This window comes from Neovison vison, chromosome 12 (assembly GCF_020171115.1).
Source record: "Neovison vison isolate M4711 chromosome 12, ASM_NN_V1, whole genome shotgun sequence".
NCBI classification, from domain to species: domain Eukaryota; kingdom Metazoa; phylum Chordata; class Mammalia; order Carnivora; family Mustelidae; genus Neogale; species Neogale vison.
The window spans coordinates 16,871,160-16,887,139 of record NC_058102.1 but is presented as its reverse complement, the minus strand read 5'-3'; the positions used below and the strand labels follow the sequence as shown (position 1 = coordinate 16,887,139).

General features: G+C 42.1%; 1 protein-coding gene across 1 annotated transcript in view; it reads right to left on the bottom strand.

Annotated features, from left to right (window-relative positions):
* The window catches only part of ALDH1L2 (aldehyde dehydrogenase 1 family member L2), a 56,453-nt gene extending 41,623 nt beyond the window's left edge, over positions 1-14,830 (bottom strand). The window contains exons 1-3 of the mRNA XM_044226463.1: positions 14,685-14,830; positions 4,423-4,567; positions 251-485 (exon numbers count right to left, since the gene is read on the bottom strand). Coding sequence (XP_044082398.1) covers positions 251-485; positions 4,423-4,567; positions 14,685-14,732 — 428 coding nt within the window. The 5' untranslated portion in view covers positions 14,733-14,830. The remainder of the gene's footprint in view (positions 1-250; positions 486-4,422; positions 4,568-14,684) is intronic.
* Between the last annotated feature and the right edge of the window lie 1,150 nt (positions 14,831-15,980).

Genomic DNA, 15,980 nt, shown 5'->3' with positions numbered 1-15,980 from the left:
ATCAAGAAATCCAGCATAAACCAAACCTGTCTGAATTACCTAGCTATCTCCAATGGAGTCAGTACTCCACAGACTGACCTTGAAAATGCTGTCTAGCCCACGGAATACTGCTAAGTCTCAGGGGGAGTTCATGCAGGAGTAGCAATCAGTCAGGGCCTCACAATTGCTCAAGCATACCCTACATTAAAAACAGAAAGATTAAAAGCCATAGAAATATGCTTATCTTCTCTATAATTAAGAAAATTCTCACCAGTTGATAGCAGAGGCTCCTCTGTGCCTGGGAAGGATGGAAGGGTGATATATGATAGAACCGTGCTTTGGGCTGTCAATTATATCCATGGGGATAAACTGTGTGCAGAAGGGTAGCACGTTGAGCTCAGCACCCACAGATTTGTAGGCTTCCGCCACCTCCTTGATGGTCTTGCCCTTGACTCTCCATCTGGGGAACTTGAAAACAGGGGTCCCATCTTTCTCTGCAGCTAGAGCTGAGCATGAAAGATAAAGTTATTTTTATTAAAATAAAAAATGGCCATAAGTTAATATGGCTATGGATTCACACATTACAGTTTTGCAGCTTCGAGAAACATTTACAAATAAAACATGGTGAAGGGCAATTTAGATTGAGATCAGAATTTGACCTGTTACAATTTTATTATGATCCATCCATTTTCCTAATGTGACTTTTATCTATAGATTTGAGGCATAATATAGTCATACTCAGAAGTTTGTAGCTAGATAACATTTTAAAATTTTAACTGAAGCTTTTTTGTTTTATAGGAAAAAAATTATACTTTTATTACAGATATAGCCATATAAAGAATATTGTTAGATTTGGAGCCAAGTGCTGGCACATGAGCATTCGGGCTCTGGCACAGATGGAAAACAATGAGCCCCTTCCCAAGCCTATTTCCTAGAGGGAAGTCTCTTTCAACACAAGGCAAACTATAGATCCGAACACATTCTCCCTGCCAAACAGATAGATCCCAAAAAATAAAGAGAGAAAGTTTTTGAGCTGAGCTGGGCTTGCCTAGTTCCTTCTCCCAAATTCACCAATGAGATAAGTTAGTGGACAAAAGAAGCCAAGAATGGAGAATACATGCTCCTTGTGAGGGTTTTGCATACTGGAGAAGGTCCAAGGCTCTTTCCCACAAAAAATGTCCTTTCTAAAGGAAGGGCTCCATCTGCCTCTGTGTGGAAAAAGAATGACCCTCCCAAGTGCAGACAGCACTAGCTCATTTTTTTCCATAATAAGATATCACTTCTACTAACTATATACCTTATGTATATTAAACATATATATTTATTTTTCTACCAACAACACAAAGCAAGTATATTTTAGGCAATTTTTAAGAGCTTTAAGTAAGGCTTTTTAATCTGTATTTTGGGATCCCTTTCCTTTCTCCCCCATTGCATCATCAACCTTCACTGACTTTAGATGGGATGATGGCTCCACTAGAAAGCCTAAATTCCAAAATCTAATCTAAATTCCAAAAAATCTAAATTCCAAAATTCCTAAATCTCCACTAGAAAGCTTAAATTCCAAATCCTCAATGAGTTCTGAAGGAATCTGGCCATCAAGCCAATGCCTTGATCAATTCACTTGGAAGAGTGGGAGAGACCAGAAAAATAATGTGTACAAAATGTGAATGTTCATAAGATGTTAAAAAAATATATAAACAACTCATTTTCAGATGATAAGAAAATGAATAAATGGTAAAAAAAAAAGATGAAATTGGGAGAAAATTGTGCAGTTTACACTGGAAAAAAAATGGGTTGAGAAACTTAGAAGTCTTTGTTTTAAAAATCTACGCCACTGAGATAGGCTTGCAGCGTTCCCCTTCCATACTGATTTGTAGCTGCCCCAGGGATATTTTTGGCTGTTCTAGTTGACTATTCTGACAACAAGAATAGTTAACCACTGTCATTTTGACCCCTTTTCATCAATTAGGCACAGGGCTGAGCACACTATATACATTATTTCAACTAATCTGTGTAAGATGGGTGTTGTTGAACTAAGGTTAGTGAGTTTTAGTAGCTTGCCCATCATCATGTAGCAGGTAAGTGGCAGAGGCAGAATTAGTTCCTTGACTCCAAAATAAACACTTTTAACTATATGGTGTACCACATTCCAGGCTGCTCTACAAGACATATTGGTATTTTTTTCTTACCTATGTTATTGCCAGCAGCCAGATGGCCATGACCAATGAAAAGGAGGTCCCAGCCCTGGGACCAGACACTAGGGAGAGTTAGTTTCCCCAGACATCCTTTGAAAGGAACTTTATGAGTCACATGCTTGCATTTCTTCTGAAAGTCATACACACGGCAGAGACTGCTAGTTGTTTCCCTACATTATTTAGCAAAGATTCCTGTACTTTGGCAGAGCACATAGACACTCTGAATAAAAATCTACATTTCTCAGTCTATTACGCAAAGAGATTTGGGCTGTGACCAAGTTCTAGTCAGTGGGATACAAGTGGGACAAATACGTGCAACTTCTGGATGATATCCTGAATAAAGGCTTGCCCTCTGCTTCCCCTCTTTCCTTTCCACTTGCCAGAATGCAGACTTGTTAGTTGGGGCTAAAGCAGCTATGTTGGACCATGAGATGGAAGTCCAGTGTTGATAAGGATGAAACAAAAAGGGCAGGAGCCTGCATCGTGATGAACATGAAGCGGTCACAACAGCACTAATGGCCAACTCAGACTTGAGAAATGGACTTCTGTGTCACTTAAGCTAATATTATTTGGGGTTTCCCTGATTTAATAGCCAATCTGATATCCCAAATATGAGTCCTCCCAAATATCCCCATACAAAGCTGATGGGAATAGATAATAATAGCACAGATAATCTCAGTAATAGGAACCTGTCCCCTTCAGCCTTTGGAGCCAGGTCTAAATTGATGAGGCAGATTCCCTCGGAATTCCCCTGGTTGGGATAACCTTTTTCTGAAACAAGAGTAATTTCTAAATCAAGTGATTAGGTTCATATGTGTGTATGTGCTCTTGACCCAACATTTTTAGCTTGACTCTTGAAGAACAGTGTCAAAATACAATAGTTTTAAAAATAGTAAGAAGAGGGGCACCTGGGTGGCTCAGTGGGTTGAGCCTCTGCCTTCGGCTCGGGTCATGATCTCAGGATCCTGGGATCAAGTCCCGCATTGGGTTCTCTGCTCAGCGGGGAGCCTGCTTTCCCCTCTCTCTCTGCCTGCCTCTCTGCCTACTTGTGATCTCTCTCTCTGTCAAATAAATAAATAAAATCTTAAAAAAATAAAATAAAATAGTAAGAGTTAGAATAAACCTCAGAACTGCTGCTTCTGAGGAAAAAAAAGGATAAAATTTAAGGGATATCACAGATCGCTGTTTTCCAACCAATCTATCACATTATGCCACTGATTTATGAAGATCTCATTCAAAACCCAAGATGTCTGGTTGCTCACTTATTCCCTGTCCATACAGTTTGTAGACTGTTTCTATCTCTGTGTCTTACATGTATTCTCCACACAACTATAGTTGATTCTTGAAAATACAGGTTGGAACAATGTGGGTCCACTTACATGTGAAGTTTTTTTTTGATATAGTACTATAAATGTATTTTCTCTTCCTTATGATTTTTTAAAATAACATTTTCTTTGCTCTAACTTACTTTCTTGTAAGAATACACTATGTAATACATATAACATACCAAAATGTAATAAATTGCTTATGTTATTGGTAAGACTTCCCTCTGGTCAACAGTTGGCTATTAGTAGTTAAGTTTCGGGGGAGCCAAGAGTTATATGTGGATTTTAGACTGTGTAGGAGGTCATTGCCTCAAACCCCTGCATTGTTCAAGGGTTAGCTGGTTAGCTTGCAAATCAGAATCCCACTGCAGGTTTGCTTTGAGGATGGCTATCTCCTTTAACCTTACCTTAACAGCCAAGCAGCCACAGCTCTAACTTGTCCTGACATGAATGCATTCTTTATGACCCCACATCAATTTCTATTCTTAGATGTGGCCCTCCCTTCATTTCCACTGGCACCCCTGAATCAGACATTATTCTAGATGTTCCAAAACACCCTTGTAAAGTTGCAAGCGTAGTTCAGAAAAAACATATGCGTGGAAATTCCTCTGATGGACCTGGTGATTACCTTGGAAGTAAGTGGAGAAACTCTTAATACAATGGGGCCATGCATCTTTTCTTGGGGTCCATGGAGAAGGGAGAATTGAGTTTATTCTATCATGCAAATAGACTTAGCTTGAGAAGGCTTCCAATAGGTGGAGTGGATGTGGCAGAACCCAGAGGGGAGGTCTGTAGTCTGGGTCTTTGGAGCCTGTGGCGAAGAAATGTAGAAATGCTAATGAGGGGTAAGGGGTCTGAACTGGGGCCTGTGCTGGCTGGGTTGGTGCAGAGTCCTTGATTCGGTAGTTCCAAGATATACTCACCCAGCGGGTCAGCTTTTCCATCCTTGTCTGGAACAGTGAACACGCCTACAACACGGTGGCCCTCTTTGCAGAGGTGATTGTAGACTTCCTGTCCAAAGAGGCTCTGACCGATAAGTGCCAACTTCAGCTTGTTTTTGAAATAAACCTATGAAACAATCCAACGATGGCAGATGTTGGCATGGATAGAAGACATATGGATGATAAACACTCTTTTCCCAACCATACGAGATGACTTGAGGACAAAAAAAAAACACCTCAAAGATCTACAAAATAAAATTTGTATTGACATACACTGGACCCAGGCTGGATTATACATAGTTAGTAGAGAAAATAATTTCACACGGAAGAATTCCTCTTTTTTCCTTTGCTCTAATTCTCCCAGTTATTCATCATAATCATTGGGATGGCATATATTTTACAAGTCATTCCAACTCCTTGCTGAAATGAAGCCAGATGTTAAGAAGTGTAACTCTCATAGTTAAAAGGAGTTTAACTCTGAGCAAGATCTGCATCAGCATGACGATGATTTTATGAGCTAAACTCATCTCTTAACTTCCAAAAGAGGCCAAGAGCTAACATGTGGTCTAGAACACAGGGATCACAAGCAGACCCTAGAGCTAGACTACCTGAAGTTAAAATCTAGTGCCACTCTTGTTTAGTCATGTGGCTTTAAGCAAGTGACCAATTTCTGTTGCCTTTTTCCCTCACCCATAAAGTGGGAATAATAACACCAACCTCACACAATCTTGATTGAAGTAGAAGACTTATTAGGCAATAATAAGTTTAGTGCAGTGTCTGACTCAAAGTACTGTTTAAGTAAAAGCTTCAATAACGTCTTAGAGGTTTTGCCACAGTTTTGTGTTTCTTCGTATGGTCCAGAATTCCAAAATTCTTGATAAGTGGCCCATATCCATTCGCCCTCAAAACGTGGAATGCTCTAACAGGATGTTCTTTATCATCCTTATAGTTTTCTTGTAAGTTTGTGCAGAGTCCTTTGGCTTCAAACTTGACCTGGACCGACATACTGCTATTTATAGTCTTTATTTATAGTATTTATAAGGACTATATGAACATTTATATGTATTGCTACAGAAAGATCAATGTGTTTGGTTACAGATGCTGTTCCAGACCCTACTGTGAATTGTATGGAATGTACTATCTATGTACCGTGTTAATTTTCCAACATGTGAATAATTCTGAACCCTAAAACATATTTGGTCCCACAGGTTTCAGATACAGAATTAAGGCCTGCACGTCATTTCATTTCATTTAATCACTGCAACTATCACATTTTATTATCTCCCATTTTACACTGTTTTATGAATGAATAAACCAAGGCTTAGAAACATCAACTGTATCTTCACGGTCATACTAGCAAAAGGAAGGAGAGGTGGGATTTAAATCCAGTTCTGTCTGGCTCTAAAGCCTACAAATATACTTAAAAATAAGATAATCAAGGGGCGCCTGGGTGGTTCAGTGGGTTAACCCTCTGCCTTCGGCTCAGGTCATCATTTCAGGGTCCTGGGATCGAGCCCCGCATCAGGCTCTCTGCTCAGCAGGGAGCCTGCTCCCCCCACAACTTGTGATCTCTCTCTGTCAAATAAATAAATAAAATCTTTAAAAAAAGATAGTCAGATTGTGTTACCACCACCATCTTTTTTTCTCCCTGTTAGAAGATTAACACTGGCACTAAGGGGTATAGTCTTAAAGAACTCTCTTTAAGCAACTTTACCTCCTGTAAATTCTCCTCAAATGGGACCCTTTCAAGAAGGTAGGGTAATAAGTTGACATGATGATTGTTAAGACAGAAATGAAAAGCCACAGGTGGAACAGTCTAGATGCAGAATTACGGGTGTAGAGACGGTCATCAGAGGGTCATGACGTCATATGCACATTCCTCCCTGGTAGAACACGGCTCCACAGGATTTGGAGTTGGGATATTTTTTTCAAAGATTTTATTTATTTATTTGACAGAAAGAGAGAGAGAGAGATCACAAGTAGGCAGAGAGGCAGGCAGAGAGAGAAGGGGGGGAAGCAGGTTCCCTGCTGAGCAGAGAGCCTAACGTGGGGCTTGATCCCAGGACCCTGAGATCATGACCTGAGCTGAAGGCAGAGGGTTAACTCACTGAGCCACCCAGGTACCCCTGGAGTTGGAATTTTTTTTTTTAATGGGATTATTTAATGTTCTAGAAAGTCATTATAAATTAGTCAAGCCTCACTGTGAAGTCGATTATGAGGAAACAATTTTCCCTTATTTCCCATTTTATTAAGGGTGTAGACAGCATCCCCTTTTAGGTATGAACTTAAGAGCATACGCGTTCACCTGTTCCCGGTAACTGAGCTGATAATTAAACTGTGGAGGCCAAGAAAAACAAGGCTGTATCCACCTCGAGTCTAGCCCTGACAGAAGAGCAGCCATCTTGATGTTCCAGATTATCATGAAATATTTCTTGGTTCTGACCTATACAGGTTAGCACTTTAAAAAGTCCCTCTCTCCTTTAATGATTGATTTAAACTCCTGGATTGGAAAAAGGTTTTTTTTTTTTGTCAAATAGCAAAAAACTTATTTGAGGTTCATTTTCTTTTTGTTACACTAATCATGTTTTGTTATTTTCTCCCATGTCTCCTCACCTGACTTCAACTCCTCCGTTGTCATAACTTCCACAGATGATCCTTTCCACTTGGGAAGATCACCTGAGCAGCCTCCCCTGGAATCAAATGCCTCTGTCTTTCATAACTCCCCTACACATTCCCCAACTGACCAGTGTTGACCCGAGTAGGTAGGGACAACTCTATGCCCCTATTCAGCAGGAATAAGTTACAGAAGATGAGACCTTCCACCTTCAACACCCTTAAAGATTTAAGGGTCAAAATTGTTCAGGGGGAAATGTGGAGGCTGAGAAAATTAAGGCCATCCCACCTCAAGTTTAGTTGATGTGGGAAACAGAGGCAGAAGAAAATCATTAAAATTCCTTACCTACTGACAAGCCCTTGAAACAGACAGAGTGGCTCTCCCCTGGGGACTCAACTGCCCTCACCTTGAGGTTTTGCTAAGGACAATCCTAGCCTGACTGACCCCCTACTCCAACAGGTCCAACCAGGATCCTGTAAGTCTGCTTTAACAATTCCTTTAGGAAACTTTTATCTCTAAACCTCCAAGACAGTATCGAGAATCATTCCCAAGCATTTGGCCCACTGATATACATCTAAAGGGTCTCACTAGAAGATTTTTATTATTGGTAATAAATAACCTTTCTCCCAACAATAGCTAGCCCCTCAAGGTCCTGGAGACCTTGCTTCCAAAATTCCTTAAAGACTAACATCATCCCCTTTGTCCTCATCCACCACCGAGTCCACCCCTACTCTGCCTTTAAAAACTCTGACTGTAATCTGGTTCGGGGTCCAAGTCCCTACTCTGCTGTGCGGGTATCCTTGGGCCCAAGCTTAAGCTTGTCAAATAAACCCTCGTGTGATTGCATTGGTGCTTGGCTCCTTGATGGTCTCTCCAACGCGAAAACTCGGGCATAACAAAACAATTAAGGTTTTAGTTAAAAAAATTCTTTTCCAGGGCCAAAGTTTCTATCCTCAAAGAGCCTAGAGCCTCAACATCTAACAAATATTTTTAAGCAAACAGATTAACTCTGTAACAACAGCACAGCTTGCCTATAGATAATACACGATTATTTCATCTATTCTTACCAAAACATCAAAATGTGCCATAAATATTCTACCTCCAAATCTTATCATTAATGTTGTTGCTTGAAACAGAACTGACCTGTTGGCTATCTTAAAAATCCGGCTTTACCTCACACTGTGACCAACACCAGATATTTTAAGACCTCTAAAATACTACTCTTAGGATGCAAAAGAGCTAAGAGGCTGGGCTGACTCAAAGGAAATGTTACAAAGAGTTCAATTCCAGATTCAACACTCCCTTAGAAAGACAGCATTTGGAGAAATGTGAGTATCTTTGGAAATACTACATTCATTGAGACACTTTCCGAGCTTCATGCTAAAGCTAAGCTACAGAGGTGAGTTTCCAACACAGAAACGCTCAGATTTTAGGATTATAAGTGTGTTTACAGTGAGTTAGCCTAATTCCAGAAAACCAGACTGGGGTACCCTACCTTGGTCTTACTTCTCCAGCTATGATCTTAGGACTGATTGCAATGCTGGCGGAATCAGCAGGGAGGATGTGCTGAAAGTGTGGGTCCCTGGGCCCTGTCCCAGATCTACTGAGGCATCCTGGGCCTAGGAAGTTGTGTTTTAACAAGCTTGCCATTGACTCAGAGGCACACTCAAGTCAGAGACTCTCTGATGCATGGAGAGCGTGTGCCTGCCCGCTACACTAAAAGATTCTGCCCTGGGGGAGTCTGGGTCAGGAAGCAGGGTTGGAAGTGATAGCAAACATTTGAATGAGACCCTAGTATGTGCCAGGCATTTCATATCTATTTCCTCATTTTGATTGCCCAATGACTGCTGAGACAAGCATTCCAAAGCCACTTTGTAAATGGAGAAATTAAAACAGAGAGAAGATAACACACAGCCAGGAGTCAAACAGCTACTAAATGACAGCCTTCAGATTCAACCCCGTTATTAGTACCCATTATTTTCTCATAACACAGACCCTTTGATTTTGAGCTGGGTCTCATCAATTTAAATCTGAAAAATAAAAGTATCTATTTCATAAGGTTGCTATAAGGCTTTATCAGGATAAAGCAGGTAATGCATTAGGGCAATGTGTAGCAGTAGGGAATGCTCAACAAATGTCAACTATTATTATTATTCATAATAAGACCATAGGTAATACCTGGGTAAATAAAAAAATGGTGATGATGGATCTCTCCTGCTAGAAATGTGCTATAAGCCCAGCACGGCACTGAGCTCTGTTCATTAATTTAAAAAAAAATATCAACTAGTTATCATATGTCTCTAGGACTCACAGGAATTGTTTTTGCTGATGAGAATACACAAGGCTCCAAGGAGTCAAGTAAACTGCTAACGAGGGGCAGAGACAGAAGTCAAACCCAAATCTGTCTCACTTCGGTGGATAAGCTTCAATGGCTTTCCTATGTTGAAGGTCCGTCCCGCCCCCCCTTAATAAAGAAAAATATGGCAACAGGTTGATGGTGAATTGTGGCAAATAGTTCCATCTTTAGACTTTTTAAAGAAATACCCTGGTGGTCCTGAGAGGAGGGATGGCACCATTCATTTGTGGGGTGGGTCTGGTGACAGAGAACATTCTTTGAGGCACACTTAAGCGCCTGTTATATTGGTGAGCAAGAACAGGGTGGGGCATAAAATGACCCACAGCATTTCTAAATCGGGGTGGTAAGTGCTATTATCTTGGGGTTCTCTGCTGATAACATTTTGCCTTGGGAGAGCCTATGGCAGGCAACAGAACCTTTCCTTTTCCTTTTAAAAAAAGACTTTATTTTTAAGTAATCTCTACACCCAACATGGGGCTTGAACTCACAACCCGGAGATCAAGAGTCAAGGTTCTACAGACTGAGCCACCTAGGCACCCCCAGATTTTTTTTTTTTTTAACTATTCAATGTTTCATTCCCAGGCTATCCACACCCTTGTGGAATCCTTTAGGAAGCAAACTAAGGGGACTCTGATTATGCTCCAAAGATTAAAATCCAAACAAAAACCACATGATTTTCTATAGAAAACTTAAAGACTCAGTGCTACCAGTTTGCTCCGATCCAAAGTGCTTTTATGAAGCAAATGCTACTGTAATAGAACAGTAGGGGGTATAATCCCCATCAGGAATTGTGAGACCTGACAGTTTTACATGAGGAGACTTTCCATAAAAGAATAAAACAAAGTCAATTTTTCAGAGAAAGCGAGGTGCCTAACACTTCAGAGAAAGGCGAGGAGCCTTTGGCACACGGTGCCCCAAATCATGCGTGTAGGAAGTACTCAACTAAGCATGTTTTGAGTATTTAGCATACTCTGGGCCCAGAGCATGGGGAAGATTGCAAATCAGGTGCCCAGCAAGAATGTTTTATTTGGCCCACAGAGCATTTGTCAAAAAGCTGTGATAATGTTTTGGAAGCTTCAGTTAGCAGGCTGAATTTCTGATTTCTTTTTAGAAATCAGGAGTTTTGTCAACCATGGTCTACGTTTCCACGTAGCAACAGTCAGCTAGAGCTGAGCAGAGGCTACCCCCATTCCTCTGGCTGGACATGACCTTTCCTTCTATCTGGGTCAAATCCTTCATTTGTTTCCCCTGTTTGGCTTCTGTGGGCATTTTTCTTTGGGATCGCAACAGTCAAAGCACAAAGAAGACTGGTCCCTGTCCTCAGGAGTTTACCAGTTAGCACGAAAGACACACAAATAAGGACATACTGACATAGTGCTAGGACAGGAGAGCATAGTGTGGGTGTGGAAGCCTAGTAGACTTCCCAAGAAGAGAACTCCATAACGGAATCTTAGAACACTCATTTAGGGGTTGGCCAAGAGAACGGTGGGGATTATGAGAGGTCCTTGGGAAACTTCAGGCAGAGGGGGCAGCATTTAGAGAGAAATGAGTAAGTGAGCAAAGTGGGTTCAATACTGGAAAGTGGAGAGTGATGACAAGTGACGTTCTAGGGACAGTCAAAAGACCAACTGGGGAGAATCTTGTCTATACCAAATAATTTGGACCTTATTGTGAAGACAGTGAGATCCAATGAACGACTTTAAGCAGGAGAATGACATTGTCTTACTTCTATGTTGACACCCACTCAGGTAAGGCATGAATTAACTTCGGTTGGGCATCCCTCTAGTGTTTGAGAATGACAGTGAAAATAAAAAGCCTATCTAATAATCCGCCTCCATATATTGACGGGATGTGGCTTGAAATAGTGTAAAAGCCCATGTTACTTATTGTAACGAACCCTCAAACTAATAGAGGAAACAGATGTAAATCTGTGTAAGATTCAAACAAAACTCATGACACACCATAAAGGGCAAAGTTGTGCAACTTGATTTTCCTATTGCATAATCACATAAAGAATGTATCCATGAGGGCTTTCTGGGATATCTGGCCAACATTTTTTTTTAATCACAAAAAGGATAACAGATTTTTAAAATAAGGATATCTATGGACTTTTTTTAAAAGCAGGGACTGTTTCTTTCTTGTTTATTGTTTTGTTCTTTCTGGCCATGAGACTCCAAAAAGGTTATTTAACTTCTCTGGGTCTCAGTTACTTTACCTGTAAAGTGGGCATAATAATAGTACCTACTTCACTGAGATGTTAAGCTGGTGAGTATATATGTAAAGCATTTAAATTAGCACCAGGTACATACTAAGTGCTTTATCAATGCTATTTATTATTATAATTATTATTATTTATTAATCATATCCTCAGGATTTAGAACAAATGCTCAGTACATAATACACAATTAGGGACGCCTGGGTGGCGCAGTTGGTTAAACGACTGCCTCCGGCTCAGGGCGTGATCCTGGAGTCCCGGGATCGAGTCCCACATCAGGCTCCCAGCTCTATGGGGAGTCTGCTTCTCCCTCTGACCTTCTCCATAATACACAATTAAAGAGGGGTTGAAGTCGAATTGGAAGGTCCTAAAAACAAACTAGACATCAAAGCAGGGGGTTGGGTAATTCAGAAACAAGGATGTGGTTGCTAGAACTAGGGTATAAAGCCAGTACTTGGTTCCAAGAAGCAGGGATGGGTCCAGACTCCTGATTTGGGTCATAAGGTATCCTCAAGTTCTGAAACCAGGCTACGAACCCAGAACCAGCACCCAGACTTGTTCCAGACACTGGTAGAGGAAGTTGAGTAACAGTGCCAAATAAATATGAAGGCCAAATAACACCCACCATGGGAAGAAGTCAAGAGGCGATGAATCAGGCAAGATATTGGACGTGTATGGTAATATCTAATAGACAAAAGGGTTTTATTATTTATAGTTGCAGTGGTTAAAAAGATCCAGCCATGTCATTAAGCTGAAATCATTACATATTTCTAAGTCCATTTCTTGAAGACAGGGAATGGAAAAATCGATTCTGTCAGGAAGTGTTATAAACTAGTTTTCCTGTTGGATTTTGCTAGGATCTAAGAAGTTGGTTTTTTTTTTTCATTCTGCTTTAGTACCAAACTCAAAAATACTGTGTAATTTTTTTTCCTTTTTAAAGATGAAGGTATAATTAACACACAGTAAAATACATCCTTGTCAGTGTATAGTTCTGTGAGGATTGACAGACACCCAGTCACCTAACCACTGTTACAATCAACACAAAGGACAGTTCCATCACCTCCCTAAATTCCTTCATGTCCTTTGTGAGATAATCTCTTATAGTCAATTCTAGCGCCAGCTCTAGCGCCAGCTCCTGATAACACTTTTTTCTATCACTATAGTTTGACTCTTTCTAAAATGTCAGGTAATCGGAATCCTATAATACATAGCCCTTTGAGTCTGTCTTCATACACTTAAGCATCTGTATTTGAGTTTTATCTATGTGGTTGTGTCTATCAGTAGTTCACTCCTCTTTTGTTTGAGTATGACTCCCTCATGTGGATGGAGTTATCCACTGTCTATCCTGTCACTAAATGAAGGACATTTAAGTTGTTTCCAGTTTTTGCTAATAATCAAGCTACTGTAGACATTCATAAATAGGTATTTGGGTAAATACCTAGGAGTGCCATTGCTGGGTCATATCATAGGTGTATGTTTAAGTTTTCCAAAATGGCTGCACCATTTTAAGCTCCCGCCAGCCATGTTTGATTCTGAACAATTCTTATAGAATTCCATCCAAAGAATGGCTCCCCATTTTCTATGGAGTAAAATATCCCAAGCACTCCACTTGTCATTCCACATCTTCCTTTTGGCCACAGGAGAACCTGTCTTCTTCCCAGTCAAATGTCATTGCTCTTCACATGAACTTCTGGGTACAGTCAGACTCAGACCCCTGACCCCTGACCTGCTTGGTGCTTCCCCACATGCATGTTTTTGTCTCTATCATTTGCCAACCGGCATGTTCAACTTTGGTTACTGAAATCTTATGTACAGCCTGCTATTGCCATCTTTGCATTCTTCAAGAATCCCTTCTGCTCTCCAAAAAAGGCAAGTCAATGAAAGGTGTTGATAAAGGAGGCCAATAAAACAGGAAAGCACAAGCGCTTGTCTCTGTGCCATCCTCCCCAGATTCCCAGATGCCACGTGGCAGGAGAAAGCTAAGGAGGAGTCCAGAGCAAGCAAAAGTTCATTAAGAGCAGCTCTCATCTTCCTTATTTTTTTAAAAAAGGTGACTACTCCCCAAATAACTAGGACAGGATGGGGTAAAGTGAATCCTCATTATTTGGGATTGCCTGGGAAACAAAAGCTTTTTCCATGTATGCAACACTCGGCTGGTTTTTGGTGCTAGTCAAGACTTCTCCCTGCCTTCAAGATTTTTTTTACATCTGGATATGTATACATGCACATGGGACCTTTGCAAAGAAGAGGAACCGAAAAGCAAATTCCTTCACAGCCCAGAAAGCATCGACTTCCTATAAAAGAGATAATGTATGTAAGATGGATTATTTTTCCTTCCCTAAACAGCTTTGAGTTTGCTTAGATGCAGCAAGGCATCTCTCCCCGGGCCATATGCAACGTGTCTGCTCTCTTTCCATTTCTGGAGGAGCTGATGCAATTCCAACGCGTTGGGCTGGGCTACTGCTCCGTTCCTGGGCTACAGTTAACTAGTGTTCCAACGTGGTTGCTTCTGCAGCGCCTGGCAATCCTAGCAATCTTGCCGGGTGCAGCTCAAGAAAAATGGGCCTGCAGCCACCAGCTCTGAGGGCCACTATCTGAATGGGCCCTGAATGCCAGTCTGGAGCGCTCACACCTCTTAGGCCGCCCAGAAGGACCCGGCTGACTTGAACACTATTCTCCCTCCTCGGTCCTGTACTTCGGCTCCATCTCCAGACCAGGGATCTCATGATTGAAATGAAAAACAAGAAAGGAAGCTGACTCCGCCCCGCTGCCAAGTGGCTGTTCCCACCGTGTCATCCCCGGCCGGACCGTCCGTAGATGTTCTAAAGCCGCATCCTCAGCCCCGTCCCCCGACAAGACAAAGGCCCGCCTGACAAGCCTTACCCAAGACCCTCTCCGGATCCTTCTCTGCAGTCTCCCAGTTTTAAAAACGCTGTCTTGGCTTTTAGCCAAGTCTCAACACCGTGCCCACCCCCAGCCCAGCCGACTGGCCCTCCGGCCCCGGGGTCTGGAAAACAGCCTCGGGTGACAGCCAGGAAGCTCGCCCGGGCCGGACTCACCTGGCCGGTGGAGAAGCGCCGGAGCGCCTGGCTGCCTCTCCACAGCATGCTGGAAGGGAGCCCTCGGGCGGGCCGCGCGACAGCGAGGGCTCAGCCTGGACGCGGCCTTCAGCCTGTGAGCGCCCCGCGGCCACAGTCACGGCTCGCAGGGTCCGCTAGTCTCGGGACCCGCCCACGGCCCGCCCCCTCGACAGGCGCGGCTCCGCCTTCTCAGCTGGCGGGGCTCGGATGGCCAATCCCCTGCGACTGGGCGGGGCCCCGGTTCGGAGCCACGCTAGTACGTAGCGGGAGGGGCGGCTTCCAGTCTTCGCCCAGGTTCTTAGCAGCTGGGGGTCTTCTACCAGTTACTCAGACCCTATGAGGTAGAGAGGCATTTGCCTTACTAATGGTGGATTTGACATCCCAAGTCATGGCCATAACATCGCCCTGAGGAGGCAAAGGTACGAAAGATAAGGGTGGAGACACCTGGCTATGTAGGATCCTGATACCTATCTTGTAAGCTAATAAAAGGATTTTAAGAAAGACTGTGTATAAAGCACTTGGCAAAGTGCCTGGCACAGAGCTGGTCCCCAATAGATGACAGACAGATAGATACCCACCCTTTCCCCTTATCTCTCTAGAAAGAATGCTCAGACATGCTTTAGCTAAGCGCTAGTTGCAAACAGAACTCCTTAGCCTGGCATTCAAGGCCATTGGCAATTTGGCTTTTTTTTTTTTTTTTTTTCTTCTCATTTTCTTGCTGCTCCTTTGCACATGTAATTTAGCTTAACTCTCTAGTATATGCTGATTCCTCCCTGGACAATGGCTCCCTGAAAAGCTTATCATCTGTCATTTGTCACCATCTCAGCATGACCAAATTCCTTCTCTAAAGTATAACTCAAGGGCTGCCTCCTGGAGGCATTTTTCCTGATTTTCTCCTCCCTTAACCCCCTTATTTCCCCTAAGTAATCTTTCACTCCTCTGAAACGAGAAAGATTTTTGACTATGCATCTCTTCTGACATCTCATTCTCTTATTGGTGTTTGTGTACCTATCATCTGCTCTACTGGAAGCTTCTTGCAGGTTGAGTCCATGTCTAATTTATCAGGATTTACAATATCTAGCACTTAGCAGAGCTCAAAAAGTACTTGTTGAAAGAGAGAATGAATGAATGAATAAATGAATGTGTTTAAGAAGGAGAGAGAAAATAAATCCTTAAAGCCTGGAGAATGGCAGCAAACATCGAGTTTTGCTCTGGAAATTGCCCTTTGCCAATTCAATCCATTTCCCTGAGAGCATTTTGTGGCTTTTGGCTAGC